Source organism: Hibiscus syriacus, unplaced genomic scaffold, assembly GCF_006381635.1.
Source record: "Hibiscus syriacus cultivar Baekdansim isolate YM2019G1 unplaced genomic scaffold, ASM638163v2 tig00109972_pilon, whole genome shotgun sequence".
Lineage (NCBI taxonomy): Eukaryota > Viridiplantae > Streptophyta > Magnoliopsida > Malvales > Malvaceae > Hibiscus > Hibiscus syriacus.
Window position 1 is genome coordinate 1758235 of NW_024062543.1, and position 17149 is coordinate 1775383.

At 34.2% G+C, this 17149-nt stretch overlaps 3 protein-coding genes, 1 non-coding gene and 2 pseudogenes across 4 annotated transcripts; all 6 read left to right on the top strand.

Annotated features, from left to right (window-relative positions):
• The first annotated feature begins 964 nt into the window (after nt 1–964).
• Nucleotides 965–2159, top strand: LOC120211318. The gene is made up of 4 exons (XM_039209883.1): nt 965–1018; nt 1225–1485; nt 1673–1831; nt 1911–2159. The coding sequence occupies exons 1-4, from the start codon at nt 965–967 to the stop codon at nt 2157–2159; spliced, it is 723 nt and encodes a 240-aa protein (XP_039065814.1).
• Nucleotides 2160–6042: 3883 nt separating this feature from the next.
• LOC120211319 (uncharacterized mitochondrial protein AtMg00820-like) lies at nt 6043–6423 on the top strand. Its single transcript, XM_039209885.1, has one exon. The coding sequence runs from the start codon at nt 6043–6045 to the stop codon at nt 6421–6423; it is 381 nt and encodes a 126-aa protein (XP_039065816.1).
• A 2973-nt stretch (nt 6424–9396) lies between these two features.
• Nucleotides 9397–9487, top strand: LOC120211576 (annotated as a pseudogene).
• A 79-nt stretch (nt 9488–9566) lies between these two features.
• On the top strand, nt 9567–9652 carry LOC120211575. Its single transcript, XR_005524614.1, has one exon. It is a non-coding gene; the product is annotated as a small nucleolar RNA Z159/U59 (small nucleolar RNA).
• A 728-nt stretch (nt 9653–10380) lies between these two features.
• LOC120211242 (small nuclear ribonucleoprotein Sm D2-like) lies at nt 10381–11269 on the top strand. The gene is made up of 5 exons (XM_039209835.1): nt 10381–10437; nt 10563–10581; nt 10703–10780; nt 10878–10982; nt 11090–11269. Exons 1-5 carry the CDS (start codon nt 10433–10435, stop codon nt 11204–11206), a joined length of 324 nt encoding a protein of 107 aa, XP_039065766.1. The 5' UTR covers nt 10381–10432; the 3' UTR covers nt 11207–11269.
• Nucleotides 11270–12128: 859 nt separating this feature from the next.
• On the top strand, nt 12129–14032 carry LOC120211320 (annotated as a pseudogene).
• Nucleotides 14033–17149: the final 3117 nt, after the last annotated feature.

The following is a 17149-nucleotide window of genomic DNA, read 5'->3' on the forward strand; positions in this document are numbered from 1 at the left end:
TTTTTTATTTGTATTTAAAATTAATTGAATTTTAAAATATTAATGAGTATCAAATTAAAATTTAATGGGCCTTAATATTTTAAATGGGTATAGAGAGATTGGACTAAATATAAATGAACGAACATAAACGAATTAAAGTAATCGAATGAAAATAAATGAACATAAACGAACAAACATAAATGAACATATTATCGAACGTTCATGAATATAAATGAACGAACGAACCCTCTGTTTGTGCTCGTTCATGTTCAATCGTTTAATAAATAAACGAACATAAATAAATTTTCTGCCGAATGATTCGATAAACGTTAGGTTCGTTTACATACATAAAGTTAATCGACAAATGTATTTATCAATAGTTTAAAATTAAAAAAAATGTTCTATACTAGTGTGATAAAATAATTTATCAATATATATATTAATATATTATTTCTTAAAATATATAATTTAAAAAGTTCAGCAGATAATACTAAATTTATGACTTTAAATACTAATACCTAATGCCTCTGAATATTGTAGAGAAAATTACTTATTTGTTTAAAAAATGGTTGTAAAATTTAATGGCCGTCCGATCAAGTTTTAGCTCACCGATCAGGATGATTTATTAACCTTTCCCGCCTAGGGATCTCCTTAGGAAACATTTGCTGACAATTTCTTTTTTTTTTCTCTGAATTTTCCCTTTTTATCTGTTATATTTATTTTATATTTTTAATATATTTCTCTGCACATTCCTCACATCATCACTTTTCCACATTCTCTAGGCTTCTCTTCTCACTCTCTTTATTTCTCTTTTTTCCTTAAAAGAATCATTTTTCCTTGACTTTCTCTGCAAATTCTAATGTGCAAAGTGTATTCATTAGAGTATTGAGCAGAACAAATAAGAATTTCTATAATATCAAAACTCAAAGCAAAGAAAATGGTGAGAGATTTTGCTTCTTTTCTTCAATTTGTAAAGTGTTGAATGATGGGTACTTTCTTTTCCCTTTTGGTGATTGTTGTTATCTGGATGTCATGGTCTGTTTGTTTCCCAGGAAATATTTATTTACTGCAACTTTGTTCTAATCATGAAAAAAAAAACTGTATTAGCTTTACTATATTGTTTCCATTGCTTTGGAGTACTTCTTAACCATCAAAGCTATAATCTTGGAATGAATTGTAAATCTACAAGCTTGGAAGTTCGTAACCTTTTCCGATTCGAATGAATTCGGAATCCGGTTGTTGCAGGTGGGCTGCGAGTTGTTCATAAAGGAGAGAGCAGATTGGCTAAGTACTCTTCTTCGAACCGAGTTCTTTGGCCCTTGCTCTGAACATCAAGGCCTTAGAAAAAACGAGAAGAACGTGTTCTGCATCGATTGCAGACTTGGGTTTTGCCGGCATTGCGAGGCTCATAGCCAACATCTTTCACTTCAGATCTGCAAATATGTGTACCAAGATGTTGCTCGCCTTCAAGAAATGCAGAAACACATTGATAGTTCCAAAATTCAGGTAATTTCCCAATGCCTCTCACTGGTCTTCTAGTTCTCGAAATTTTCGTTGTAATTGTAATGGATTCAATGCAATTCACTTAATAGAATGCACAATTTGTATAGAATTTTCTTGTGATTGTCACTGATATACGCATACATGAACGAGCAATTGGAAATGATCGTTGTTTTATGTAACCATTCGACAGACATACAAAATCAATGGTGAAAAGGCTGTGCATTTGAATCCTCGGCCTCAAGCTAAAGACGCCAAGCCGTCGACGAAATCGAGAACCGGTGCCGCATGTGATGCTTGTGGGAGATACCTTCAAGACTCACCTAATAGATTTTGTTCCATTGCATGCAAGGTCTGCGAAATTCAACCCCATTTCCAACACTTGAATCCCAACACATTTCTTTAATCCTTAATACCAGCACACATTTCAGGTCTCAACTGTTGATCATGCAAAGCCTAGAAACCGAACCGGTAAACTCGAATTGTCGATACGAGATTTCTCCGATCTTCCATGGAAGTACGATGAAAATTCACCGGAAATAAGCACAGAAGAGAAGCAATCATCCCTTTCATCGACCGATGTCTCCTGGGAGACAAAAACATCGGTGTCAAAGAGTTTAAAGCCTAGGAAACAATCGAAGAAACGGAAAGGCACTCCTCGTAGAGCTTCGGTCGGTTAACGGTTCAATGTTTTTCGATAGATACTCAATGAATTCGAGATTAGACCCATATTTTGGAACTTAGTTTGGGGTTAGTCGAGAAGACAGACCCACAGTGCCATGAAAGGGTGATGATCTGTTTGTTAGTGTTATGTATACGAGCATGTGCTGTAAATTCTAGAATAGTTCTAGAACAGTTTGTTAGCTTCTTGTTATGAGCAGTTAAGTTGTTAATGATTTGTTGCACAACAGTTGCATTTTCTTCTTGCTTGTATAAATAGCTACTCTCTAACTCATGAGAGATCAGCTTTTCATTAATAAAAGAATTAAAAGATTTCAGTTCATTTCTTGTTTCTTAGATAGCTAAACTGCTATCTTATCATGGTATCTTTTGCCAATACCTGGGTGTTTTCTTCCGCTGTTTCTTCTTCATTCCAGTAGTTGCACGAGGTTAAGTTCTCACATAGTGTATTCTTGGTGTCATGGTTGATTTGACTGTTGATCCCGAGGATGTGTCTCCGAATACTTCCTCCCTGAGTCCTGGAACTTCTCGAGGTATGTTTGGCATTCAACATATACCAAAGCATGACACTGTTAAACTCACTGAATCCACATACCTTCTTTGGAAGCATCAAGTGGCTTTGATAATTGATGGCTATGGGTTGCTGAGGTTCATCTCTGCAGGTTTTGTTGCACCAGATGAGTTCATCACTAATGTGTCTGGACAACTTGAAGAGAATACAGTGTTTGCAGCTCATCACCAACAAGATAAACTGCTTGCTTCATGGCTTTTAACTACTGTGAGTACAGAGGTTCTGCCTCACTTGACCGGACTTACAACTGCAATGTCAATCTGGAATACTATATCTGGTCTGTTTGGTGCTCGTTCCAGTGCCAAGATTTCTCCTCTTCACCATAATCTTCATTCCCAGCGAAAGACTGGTTTGACGATTAGGGAGCATCTTGCCAAAGTCAAATCCATATGTGATTTGTTGAATGCTTCAGGTAGTGTGGTTACTGAGCATGAACATGTTAATGTTGTGTTAGCTGGACTTATAATATAGTTTGAGTCCATTATTGCAATTGCATCACGAGAAAATTTTTCTCTTGATGTTCTTACTGAGATGTTGTTAGATTGTGAGGCTCGACAGAAGATGTTCTTGAGTGAAAACTTTTCTACAAATCTTGTTCTTCACTCTCGGGAAGGTGCTGCTGCTGAAACTGACTCTTATGGAACTCAAGATGTTAATATTGGGCTCACAGGATTATTCATCTCGTGGACAGTCGAATGGATATCGTGGTCGAGGTCAAGGTCAAGGGCGTAATAATAATCATCCTCAATGACAGTTGTGTGGCCGGTTTGGACATGTGGTCCAAAAGTGTTATCATCATTTTGATAGAGACTACACTGGTGTGTTCGGGTCTGAGTCGATGCAAGAGAATGGCTCGAAGCCCACTGGTGCTGGGAATTCTGCTAAACACTCACAATCTGGTGGACAACCTTATGCTCACACCGTAACCTCCATGCATTCTCGTTCAAACTTTGTTCCCACTCCGTTTTACTTTCCTTCCCCGTATGCTCCTAGATATTACCCCTTTCCTGGCTTCTCTCCTGGTTTTGCTTCGAATACCTCTTGTGGTCCTCATGGTACATCCCCCTCTTTTTTGACTCTTAGTTCAGCAGCATATGCGTCCCCTGTTCCAACAGACTCCGGGACTTGTTCTTCAGCATCAACCGACTCCTTGTGATACCCTGATACTGGTGCTACACATCATGTAACAAATGATATTTCTGTGTTTCAATCAGGTACTCTTTATACGGGTGGTAATTCCTTGCTTATGGGTAATGGTGATGGTATTTCAATTGCTCATGTTGGTCAAGGTTTTTTGAGCTCAAATAGGAAGCCTTTAATTTTACAAAATATGTTGCACGTACCTAACATAAAGAAAAAGCTATTGTATATTTCTCAGTTCACACGTGACAATGGTGTCTTCATGGAATTTCACCCTTCTGAATGTCTTGTGAAGGATGCTCGGACTCAAGTGGTTCTGCTTCGAGGGAGGCTCACGGATGACGGGTTGTATCAGCTGCTGCCTTGTGAGGATCAGAGGTCTTCTTGCTTGGTGAATAATGTCTTGAAGTCACCGGTGTCTTTGAAATTTTGGCATCAGCGTCTTGGTCATCCTTCTCTTGATATTGTTCAACGTGTTTTGAAGTCGTGTAGTTTTGTTTTCAATAAAACTGAAGCAGTGAATGTGTGTTCTGCTTGTATGCAAGGGAAATCTTATAAGTTGCCATTTTGTAAATCTTTGACTGAATATAATGAGCTTTTCCAACTTGTTATCTCTGATGTCTGGGGACCAGCTCCTGTATGCTCCACTGAGGGATTTCGTTATTATGTCTCCTTTGTTGATGTTTGTAGTCGTTATACATGGGTGTATCTCTTGAAACGTAAGTCTGAGGTGGCTCAATGTTTTCTTGATTTTACAAATTTTGTTGAAGTACAGTTTGGATATAAAATTAAAGCACTGCAGACTGATGGTGGTGGGGAGTATCAACCACTTCGAAAATGGTTCTGTGCCAATGGATTGCAGCATCGTCTCTCGTGCCCTGGTACCTCGGAGCAGAATGGTAAGGCTGAGAGGAAGCATAGGCACATTGTTCAAACAGGATTGACAATGTTAGCTCAGGCTTCCTTACCTCAGAAATTTTGGAGTTATGCCTTTGTTTCTGCTGTTTATCTTATCAATCGATTACCCAGATTTGTGTTGCATGACAAGTCTCCCTTTGAAGCTCTGCATCGTGTCTTGCCAGATTATTCTTTTCTCAGGGTGTTTGTATGTGCTTGCTATCCTTGCTTGCGTCTGTTTAATCGTCATAAGTTGGATTTCAGATCAAAGAAGTGCGTGTTTCTAGGATATAGCACTACTCATAAGGGATACAAATGTCTGGATGACTCTGGCAGAGTAATAATTTCGAGGCACGTTGTTTTTTATGAAAGTGTTTTTCCTTATGAAATGTGTAATTTTTCAGGTGTTGCTCCTGATAATGGTGTCTCCACGAGCATTATTCCTCTTGTCTCCCCTGCACATACATCACATGCTCCACCAGCGCATGCTCCACCTGCACCTGCTCCATTAAATGGAAACAACCCATGTGATGCTCATTCAATGCGTGTTGATAATGCTCATGGCCCCATGCGTGATGCTCCTTCAACATGTTCGCTTGATTCTTTGATTGCTAGTGGCTCACATGTTACGCCAGTGTCTTCAACGATTGCTCCATTAGGTGAAAACATTTCACGCGCAATTGATTATATGTATGGTGCTCCACTATCAACACAGTTTTTTATTTGCAAATGGCCCACATGTTGCACCATTGTCTCCAACAAATGCCGATAATCCACACCACTAAGTGGAGACAGCCCACGTGAAGGTCCCATGTGCCATTCATCAACAAGTGCTCCAACGGTAAGTGGAACACATGCGGACAACCCATGTGTTGCTCCATTTCAGCGTGTTTCTTCAACGCATGGTGACGAAACTCATGGGACCACATCAATTAGTGCGCAAGTGGAAGCTGGAACCTGCCCTTGTGCTGCTTCATTTCAACGTGTTTCTTCAACGCATGGTGACGAAACTCATGGGACCACATCAACTAATGCGCAAGTGGAAGCTGTTTCAGCGCATGAGAATAATCAAAGGAGAAAAAGTGTTGGGACCACATCGTTATTTGGAAACAACTCACGTTATTCTCCATCAACGCATGATTCAATGCATGCTTGATTTAATTCAACGCGTGGTTCCTTTCATGCAACCATCCCACGTGATCCTCTGTTTCACGAGAATGATGAACAATTTGTTTTGACTACACGAGATTGACGCACAAGTCTCGCCTGCACGTATGCCTGAGGTTATTGCTTGCCCTCCATCTCGGGTCCCTCATAACACGCATTCTATGGTTACCAGGGCCAAAGATGGTATTCGAAAACCTCGTGTTCTGCATGTTGAATACTTTGATGAAGAGCCTCGGTCCATTAAAGAAGCTATGAAGATTCCTCATTGGAAGAAAACTGCACAGCAAGAGTTTGATGCTTTGATTGCAAATAATACATGGTCTCTGGTCTCTCTTCCTAAAGACCGTGTACATGTCAACTGCAAATGGATCTTTAAGGTGAAGCGTAATGTTGATGGCACAGTGTCTCGGTACAAGGCTCGTCTTGTTGTGAAGGGGTTTCTTCAACGACCAGGGATTGATTTTCATGAGGTTTTTAGTCTATTGTGAAACCTGTAATGGTACGAGTGATTCTTACTCTTGAATTGACAAGAGGTTGGTTGTTGCGTCAAGTAGATATTAATAATGCATTTTTAAATGGGGCTTTGATTGAAGAGGTTTACATGACTCAGCCTCCTGGTTTTGTGCAAGCTGGTGATGGTTTAGTTTGCAAGCTGCATAAAGCAATTTATGGCTTGAAGCAAGCTCCTCGGGCCTGGTTTGAGAGCCTTCGAGAGTATCTGGTCTCTGAAAGGTTCGTTTTGTCTAAATCTGATTCATCTTTGTTTGTTCGAAAGTCAGCTAGTAGTGTTGTCTACATGCTTGTATATGTAGATGATATCATCTTGACAGGGAGTGATACTAGTGAGGTGCAATGGGTTATTGAAAAGTTGCATGCTCGATTTTCTTTAAAAGATCTTGGCTCTCTTAATTTTTTCCTTGGCATTGAGGTGTGTTCTGATGACAATGGTCTTGTTTTGACTCAACAAAAATATATTCGTGAGCTGTTGCATAAGCATGGTTTTGATGATGTCAATAGCCTTCCTAATCTCATGGTCTCCAATTGTAAGTTGTCAGTTGCTGCCGGTGATCCCATTGAAGATGTAGCCCAATACAAAAGCATTGTAAGAGCTCTTCAGTACTTAGTAGTTACTCGGCCAGATATTGCTTTTGCAGTAAACAAAGTCTGCCAATTCATGCAGTCACCTCGCAATAGCCATTTTCAGGATGTTAAGAGGATTTTACGTTATCTTCAAGGAACGGCTGATTATGGTCTCCGTTTTACAGCATCTTCTCGCATGTCTCTGACTGGTTTTACGGATGCAGATTGGGGGTTTGATCCTGATGATAGGCGTTCAACGACTGGCTACTGCATTTTCTTTGGTGGAAATCTCATTTCCTGGAGCTCACGCAAGCAACAAGTTGTTTCTCATTCCACGGCTGAAGCTGAGTATAGGAGTGTTGCTTCTGCCGCTGCTGACCTTGTTTGGATTGAGTTATTGCTACAAGAGTTGTGCGTGGTTCCACATGGCAAAGCTACCCTGTGGTGTGATAATTCCAACACTGTTGCGGTCTGTGCCAATCCTGTTCAGCATTATAAGTTCAAGCATGTTGAGCTTGACTTATTTTTTGTACGAGAAATGGTTATTGATGGTCGTTTACAGGTTAATGAGGTTCCAGCTTATGAGCAGGTGGCGGATGTTTTGACAAAGCCACTATCTTCTGCCTCTTTTCTCAAGCACATAAAAAGACTCTTGGTAACACAGCTAAGAGGGTTTCCTGCAGGTTTACAAAGTGGGAATGACAAGGGGAATATTGAAGTCAAGAAGTTTGCTGCAGAAACTGAGGCAAATACTGAAGAAGTTAATAAAACAGGGTGAATGTTAGTGTTATGTATACGAGCATGTGTTGTAAATTCTAGAATAGTTCTAGAACAGTTTGTTAGCTTCTTGTTATGAGCAGTTAAGTTGTTAATTATTTGTTGCACAGTAGTTGCATTTTCTTCTTGCTTGTATAAATAGCTACTCTCTAACTCATGAGAGATCATCTTTTCATTAATAAAAGAATTACAAAGATTTCAGTTCATTTCTTGTTTCTTAGATAGCTAAACTGCTATCTTATCACTGTTTTTTGTACAGCATGTGAGAAAAATTGGTATTGAATTGAAGTTGATGGGCAGCAAATAGCAATGTTTTCAAAATCTATTGTATTTACCCTATGATTTAGTCTTCCTTTCGGTGCAATATATTCTCTTACATTTAATAAATTGTCCGATTAAATCAAATAAGGATTAATGCTCCATTATAGATAGAGATTATTGGTTAACAAACTGTTAATGCTCTAAAATAGGGTTTTTTATCCTAAAATAAAACATCGATGACCAAAATTATTGAAAAAAGAATAAGGGTCAAAGTGACTATTCGTTTAAATGATACAAATCTTTTTTCCCTAAAATCAAATGTTTGAGGCCAAAACGCTCTAAAAATAAGAGTCAAAATGACTATTTTAATCAACGTTAGAGACTAGTTTTTACATTATATCATATAAAAAATGTCTTCTACTTACATGTTTGTCAAAAATATATCTTTGACACGTATCATACCCAATTTCAAGATGAATTTCATAATTTTTTTCTTACATTTTTTTTCTTTTTGTTTCATTTTAGTTCAAATTTTCCACAACTGTAGTGTGATGTAAAAACAAGACCTAAAAAAGCATTTTTTTAAATATTTGTCCTGCATGACAAAAAAAATTAATTGAAAATTTAAACTCCGTAAATTAAAACAATTTTTTCGGCCCATTAGGCCAGACGAAAAAATTAATTGGCTTAATAGGTCAATTCTAGATTTATTTTGTAATCTATGACAAATGCTACAGTGTAGGGCAAACTCATTAAGCCGACTTGATCAATTTATAAAAATAATATTTTTTATTTAAACTCGTCACGTTGAGGTAATTAGTTCTAATAAAATATGATTTTTTATTAAATTTTCACATGAGGTGAAAATTTTAAATAAAAATATTTTTATTAAAACTCGTATTCTCAACTTGATGAGTTCCAAGTCACTGTATTAAATACCGAAAATCCCTAAACAATTTGTTTTGTATTATATTGGCTTAAATAATTAGCTTGCCTATGATATTGGGTTAATTTTGCCAATTAAAACAACTATAAACCAAAAGCCCAAATCATTCGTATTCTGGTATTATATAGAAGTTTCAAGCCCAACACCGAAAAACCCTAATTTGGATTGCCCATGGGTTTTTATTCGATCGTTCAAGAACCGAAAGGATTCCCCTATAAAACAGCTCTTCGCTCTGATTCTATTTTCAAATCAGATCTCATCGTCCAAAGCGCTAGTCAGGTAAATCCCTTTTGAATCTTTTCTTCCATTTTCGCTATTTACTTTGCTTCCTTCACTGTTCTCCTTAGCTAGTATTTTTCTGTTAGGGTTTTCAATGTTGTAATGATTTCAACAAATTGTCTCTAATGATATTTGAATTTGAAAAATTTTCGTTCTTCTGAGAGAAAAATCCTTGCGGAATTCTATATGGCGACCTGAGCTGGAGAGACACTGTAGTTTATTTTTCCCTATTTTGTTTCGTTTTTTTATGTGCTATACTTTATTGATTATTTTTCTCTTTTCATTTATGTCTCTGAGGATGATTGAAAATGAATACTTTCGTCCTTCCGAGAAAATCCATGGGGAAAATTTCTGGAGACCTGAACTGAAGTGGTTGACGTAAATTAGCTTTTTTTGTTCAATTAGGGTTTTGGAGAAGTAATCTGCTTTGCATTTTAGTTTCTAACTTCAGCTTGTAATTGGTATTTTTGTTATTCGGCATTGAAATTATTCTGTCACTCTGATGATGTTTACTATAAAAAAAAACTTTCGTTCTCCTGAGCTAATAAAGTAATAATTGCTGAAAATTCATGGAGACCTAAGCTGAAGAATTTCAGAAGACTTTTCAATATGCTATGTATTTTGTCAGCTTTGTTTCATATGTTTCCCTACTCTTCATTTCCATTGAATACCCTTGTTTGACGTTTGGGTTTGATTCATATTCGGACATGGTCATGGAGATATGATCTTTTAACATAGTCATGTTTGTGGTTCGCACTCGTGCTCAAGTAGGTAGCTTTGATAGTTTACTTATGCAAACAAATTAAAGAGGAAACCGAAGTGGCGTTGTTTTCATTTTCAGTTTATTGTTTAAATCTTTGAAAATCTAGGTTCTGCTTAGGCTTTCATAAATACTAGTTAGTTTTTTGCTCATTGTGCAATTTGCAGTGAAGTATAATAAAGTCATTTCCATTTGGGCATTTTTTGTAGTGCTTGTTTGGTTATGCATTTTCATATTCAACAACTGTTTTGATAAGTCTATATTCTTGTGTTATATATGCTCAAGTGTACCGAGATTTTCTTGAGTTCGGTGTATTAGTGTTATTTGCATTCCTTTTCGCAGGTTTTGTGTTGGGTTTGTTGAGGGATAGCACTGAAACCTTTCGGAGTTGAAAATGAGGTACTAATTGTTTTATCCTTTTCTTCATTCTTTTGCTTTGTTCATTTAGTAATATCAGAAGGTTTTCTTGTTGCATTTCATTTATCATATACTAATTCTCTCTTTTGTTTGCTTTGCTTTTGCAGTCGGCCAATGGAAGAAGATGTAAGTTGACTTAAACGCCTATCGCCTCTTCATTCAAACCAGAAGAATGCTTCTTTTCATTGTATTTTTTATATATGTTCGTTCACTAATATCCGCCTATTTCTCACTAACCTTCCTGCAGACTGTGAAGAATGAGGAAGAGGAATTTAACACCGGACCACTATCCGTTCTGATGATGAGTGTCAAAAATAACACTCAGGTAATGAACTAATCTTCTGAACCCCTAGCAATGCTTATCTACATGGTAATGACAACGTGCTTATTTAGAACTGAATTCGATTTATACATGGAACCAGGTTCTCATCAACTGTCGCAACAACAAAAAACTTCTAGGCCGGGTGAGAGCATTCGACCGCCACTGCAACATGGTTTTGGAAAATGTCAGGGAAATGTGGACCGAGGTAGTTTCTCTTTCCCTGCTTTTGTATGCCTTGGTCATATACAGTAATCTCCATTACAGTCAAATTTAAAAAGGTTGAATCGTTTCTCCATTCTCCATTCGATATAGGTACCGAAGACCGGGAAAGGCAAGAAGAAGGCTCTTCCGGTTAACAAGGACAGATTCATCAGCAAGATGTTCCTTAGGGGAGATTCTGTTATTATTGTTTTAAGAAATCCCAAGTAAATTTTTCCATATTCGGAGCTCTCGGTTATGGAACTTTTGTAGTTTTGTGTGTTCAGCTAGGAAAAATGCCGCTATTTGAACCATCATCGACACTGCACTTGAGTAGCTATTTGGTTTGTAAATTACCAATCACTATGACATCTTTTAACCTGTTCTGTTGACATGGATTCTTCTTGAAAGTATCCCATCTAACTCATTAAATTTTTCATAAATTTGTGTTGAAAGTGGTGTATTGGGATAAAGTCATCATTTTGACTCGGTATTTTTTATTCTAATTATTTGGACTAAACAATGATATTAGAAGTGTTAAATAAATTATAATTATATTATATTAAAGTTTGAAGAGAAACAAATATCTAATTTTTCTTCAAATGATCCAATATATGAGAGTGAAATATTTAAAAGTTTAAAAATTAATTTAAATGAGAGTCGTAGTTTGTGTATAAGATTAAATTTTTTAAAAATTTAAAGATTAAATTAAAATGAGAATAAAATTGGGACATTCAAAGTTTAAAGATTTAAAGTAAAAATTATAATTTGAAATATATGATACAATTCACTTAATTGAATATTAAGAAAATTAAAAATTCTACAAAATTAAAATAAACAAAATCAAGATAACAAGTAAATATATTTCGTTTTTTATTAAATTTTTATTAAATTTTTATTATATTTATATTTAAATAATTTAATAAATTTATTTGTTATACGATAATTTCAAATGTTAACATCCCAATTATTACCACGCTTAATAAATTAGATTAAACTAAATGGAGTTTGAGTTATTCAAATTGATAGTGGAAAGAGCGAATAATACGGTTGATTGAAGCCGCTAGATACAAGGAGTTGGTTGATATTTACGTACTATGCTTCTAGCTAGCTGTATATTATTTATTAAAAGAAGAAATAAACACATTGGAAGATCGACAAGAAAAAAAATTCCACAAAACTGAAGCTCTAGCTCTTCCTTCTCGATGGCAAACCCAAACGTTCCTCCTAAAGGAGTTCTCAAAAGCGAAGCCCTGCAACAGGTTAGCACCTCATCTTCTTGTTCGATTTCTCAGACGCTCGTGTCCCAAACATATTCGAATACGATATTTAATCCATGCAATTCATGTCATCCAGTACATCTTCAACACATTTGCGCACCCTAGGGAGCATGAGCAGCTCAAAGCATTAAGAATTGCGACTGCGGAGAAGCTCCCTGACCGGTAAGTTTGTATGCGTATATAATGAGATTGGTTTAAGTTCTTTTATCTTTATAAAATTTCTTGGGAAACAAACAAACAATTAATTCAGGAAAATGAATGCTTTGGGGGTTTCAGAAGCATAATGTGTGTACCTGTAGACGAAGGACTGTTCTTAACTATGATTTTGAGGCTGATGAATGCCAAGAAAACAATGGAGATTGGCGTTTTCACAGGCTACTCTCTCCTTGCAACTGCTCTTGCATTCCTGAAGATGGCCAGGTGTGTCGTATTTCACACTCCATTAACGTAGATTATCACATTATCAAATTGGGTGAATTATCTTGTACGTTTAGTACCTGAATTATTAGTCTCGGTATGCTTTAATCTCTAAATTTTCATTTTTTCCAAAATCATACATAAATTTTAATTTTTGTTTCGTTTTAGTACCTCACAATTAAGATTAATAAATTAAATCATTCATCCCTCGACAATCTTCTCACTCCTATTTTGATACTAATAAAAAATTCATTTAACTACTCAACTTTCAAATTGCTCCTATTTTAATCACTCTAATTTATTTTATTAATAATTTTTGTGACATGACATTAATTATTACTATTTTATTAATATATAATTAAAAATAAAAAAGTATATTTTAAAGCTAGAGTGGTTAAATTAGGAGTAATTTGAAGGTTAAATAATTAAATTAAAAAAGTTAAACTTTAGTGATCAAAATAGGAGGGAGAAGATAGTTTAGTGATAAATGATGTAATTTACCCAAAAAGGTGACTAAGTTTTTAACATACTAAAATAAAATAAAAACTAAACATTAGATGTGATTTTGAAAAAAAGAAAAAAATTTGATACTAAAACAAACCGAAACTAATAATTTAGGTACTAAACGTGTAATTTATTCTATCAAATTATTACATCATTAAAATGACTATAAATGAAAAAAAATATCAGATAACAGCAATAGACACGACACGAGAGTATTACGAAGTAGGATTGCCATTCATAAAAAAAGCAGGCATGGGGCACAAAATCAATTTAATCCAGTCCGAAGCCATCAAAGTTCTAAATGAAATGACCAGCAATGTAAGTACTTCATAATTTACTGCGTTTATCTAACAAACTTTAGCGACATTATCCCAAAACGCCACCGTATATCAATCTATTACGACATTTTTAAAAACGCCACTATTTGTACAATATTAATGACGTTTACTCTAAAAACACCGCTAAAAATATCGTTAAAAGCTGTTTTGCCTTAGTTACTTTAAAAACTTCCATTACTCTTCTCGTTATAGATTTCAAATCCATGTTTTTGTTGTAGAAGAAGCATGAAGGAGAATTCGACTTCATCTTCATCGACGCCGACAAAACCAGTTACATGAAATACCACAAGCATGCGAAACGACTCGTGAGAATCGGCGGATTAATCGCGTACGATAACACGTTGTGGCTCGGCTACGTGGCTAAAAACGAAGAGGAGGTACCGGAGGGTGCTAGGGATTCACGAAAGGCCATTTTGGAACTGAATACGAACTTGGCCTCTGATAAGTCCATGGAGGTTTCCCTCGTTCCCATTGGTCTGATGGTCGTAATTTCGAGATGGGGGGGGGGGGGGACTTAGGTATATAAACTGAAAACTCATGCAGAGTGTTGCTGGTTTTTATATGTTTTGAATGCAGTTTTTGTTTTTATTATCGATATCTAATTTATTGATTAATTAATTATAATTGGATACCATAAAAATGTATTATGAGAAAACTCATTCAAATCTATTTTTTCTATATTTAATTTAATTTAAGGTATCTTTACACGTAGAGAGATGACAATGTGTCGGTTGGTCAAAATTTTGTCCATCTCAATCCGACTCAAGAAATATACCTTCAACTAGGAGTGTTCAATCGGTATGTTCGGTTAATTGACCGAACCTCTAAAATTTCATTAACCAATTATTTTTTCCTTTAATCTTTAATCAAACCGAACAAAGTTAGGTTCGATTAACTAAATTAATCAAAAATTATAAATAATATATATTATACATTAAATAGTTTATATGTTTGGTTAATTTGGTTGATTAATTCGGTTAAAATCAAAGCTTAAACACTCTAATATTAAAATTATATATATATATATATATATTAGATTTTTACAATCGATTTTGAACCAAATTAACATAAGTTTGAAAAAATCATTATTAAATGACCAAACTTTAAATCAACGGATCGATTTACTAAAAAAAACTTCAGTTCAGTCGGTTAAAACAATTTTAACCAAAGTTTGAACACTATTACATCCAGGGACTGATCGAGGGGTGCTAGGGTACGGTCGCACCCCTTAAAAATTTTAAACTTACTTATATTTTAAGTTTTTTTCTTTATTTTTCTATTGATTATCTAATTTCGCATCCTTTAAAATTTTATAACTCCACATCCTAATTTTTTTAATATAACTTCTTAAACAAGTGCCATAAATTCATGCGACTGTCCCTGTATATCTGCTCCAGTATTAAAGAAGTATATCTTCTCCATTAAACCTGATATGATCTTAAAAATATATTTTATATATCTAAATTTAACTTGACTCGGCATAAATACAAAATAAATCATTTTTATTCTATAAAATAGGGACATAATTTTAAAATATAGAAAGAATGATATTATAACAATTATTTTTAAACTTATAAAAATATTTGATTATAAAAATATTTTTCACCCTAAAACTCGATCTAAATTTTATTTTTTTTATAAAAGAAATTTACATTATCGCATTAGAGTTAGGGTCCGTTTGTTTCACGTAAAACGTTTTTCGAAAAATATTTTCATCATTTTCCAGTGTTTGGTTGGAGGAAAGCTGGTTGATCAACGTAAAATATTTTCCAGGTCAACATAATTTCCTTTGTTTTTTTTGAAAAATGACTTAGAGTCTGATTTTCCGTAAGTTATTTTCCGAACTTTTCACTTCAAATAATAAATACTTAAAATTGTTAGAAATATTGTATTTTGTGTCTGATTAATTTAGCATGAATGTAAGATTACCGTGTGTGATTAAAAGAATAAAAGATTATTAAAATGTATATTTAACTAAATTGTCCTTATTATATATTTGTTTTTTAACAAGTTGAAAAATATTTATATATTCTCTTTAAAAAATTAAATTCATAAAATTTATATAATTTTTTTTACAAAATTTAAAATATAAAAAGATTTAATGAAAGGGTATAATTTTATTTTAATCCCTGAACTTTATATAAAATTTTAATTATAGATTATTTTGTAAATCAAAAATAGTTTAAGGATATATTTGTAATTTAACCTTCGTATTATTTTTATTATTCAATGACAGAATAAGAATATTTTTGAAAAAAATAATTTTAAGGGCATTTTAGTCCAAAACGTCGGTAATCCAACAACACTTAAGGAAATGGATGTAATGACATTCCCGATAATATACCCAAAAATCCACTATTAGAAATGTAAGATTACCGGAAATGACATTTCCGACCAACCAAATATGAGAATGGGTTTTTCAATACTGCTACGTATCACAGGAAGATTATTCATTTAGGGTTTTTAGTTGTTTTTTTTAATATTGTTATTTAGAAATAACAATAACAATTGAGAAAGAGATGAAAAGGAAAAAAATATAAATAAAAAAATAAGAATGCTCGACGATTGATTTTTAAATCATCATAGATGATTAATATTATTATTATTTTATTAAAGATGATTAATATTAGAAATATAGTATACATACTCTTACATTTAACTCTCTTTAATAATTTTAATTATTTATTTAACCATAAAGCGTAAATTTAAGCTTATGATAATATTAAGGGTAAATTACACTCAATGAACTTTATTCTCTCTCTTATTTTACTCATCATACTTTTAATTTTTTTAATTTGTACATTATATTTTACAGATTGAATCATTTTGTTCATTTAGCCGTTAACTCTCTAATGTTATGACGACGTTTCATTTTTTATGTCATTTTTTATTATTTAATATAAAATAACTGAAAATATAAAAGATTTATTTCACCATTCTCACTGAACTTTACTCCCTCTCCTCTTTTGCTCACCAACTATAAAAAAGAGGATTCAAAATGATGTTTTTAGTGTAAATTTGATTTTTCAAAACAGATTCATTTTGATTATTGTTCCATGTCATAACACCATTAAAAATTTAATGATAGAGTGAGAAAACGATTCAATCTATAAAATTTAGTGAGTAAATTAAAAAAAATTAAAAGGACAATGAATAAAATAAGAGAAACAGTAAACTTTGGTTGAAGAACGATAAAATTTACCATAATATTAAATATAATCGGACACGATATTTTAAGCTAGATTATCTCTTCATTTCAGAGCACGAATCTCGAATAGATTTATTTCTCGTGTTGTCAACGGAGCACAGAAAATCACCACGTGTTTATGTTGACTACCAGTAGCAAATTGCCATAACCCACGTGGCGATACCGGAGACATGTTCACAGCTATTTTTGGACAAGACTTAAGGTTTGTGGGTCCCATCACAACGATTAACCAAAGGACAAAAGGATAAGAACATCCTTGTACACATTTTCTTCTTCCCTACACCGTTGGATCAATTCATAATCTCGTCCAAGTGTCAGAGTTTACGTAAATCATTTAACCCAGAAAAAGAGACAGCGAAAACAAAAATAAATTTTCCCGAGAAAAAATTCACTATATTCCAAGTATATATTTTTTAACAGTCCAACT

Bases quoted from the DNA above. Each gene is read 5' to 3' on its own strand.
- LOC120211319 (XM_039209885.1), top strand. From the start codon at position 6,043: ATGCCTGAGGTTATTGCTTGCCCTCCATCTCGGGTCCCTCATAACACG.
- LOC120211318 (XM_039209883.1), top strand. From the start codon at position 965: ATGGGTACTTTCTTTTCCCTTTTGGTGATTGTTGTTATCTGGATGTCA. The intron at 1,019-1,224 runs GTTTGTTTCCCA...CGGTTGTTGCAG, and splicing joins TTATCTGGATGTCATGGTCT to GTGGGCTGCGAGTTGTTCAT. The intron at 1,832-1,910 runs GTCTGCGAAATT...CACACATTTCAG, and splicing joins TTTGTTCCATTGCATGCAAG to GTCTCAACTGTTGATCATGC.
- LOC120211242 (XM_039209835.1), top strand. The intron at 10,781-10,877 runs GTAATGAACTAA...ACATGGAACCAG, and splicing joins GTGTCAAAAATAACACTCAG to GTTCTCATCAACTGTCGCAA. The intron at 10,983-11,089 runs GTAGTTTCTCTT...CATTCGATATAG, and splicing joins TCAGGGAAATGTGGACCGAG to GTACCGAAGACCGGGAAAGG.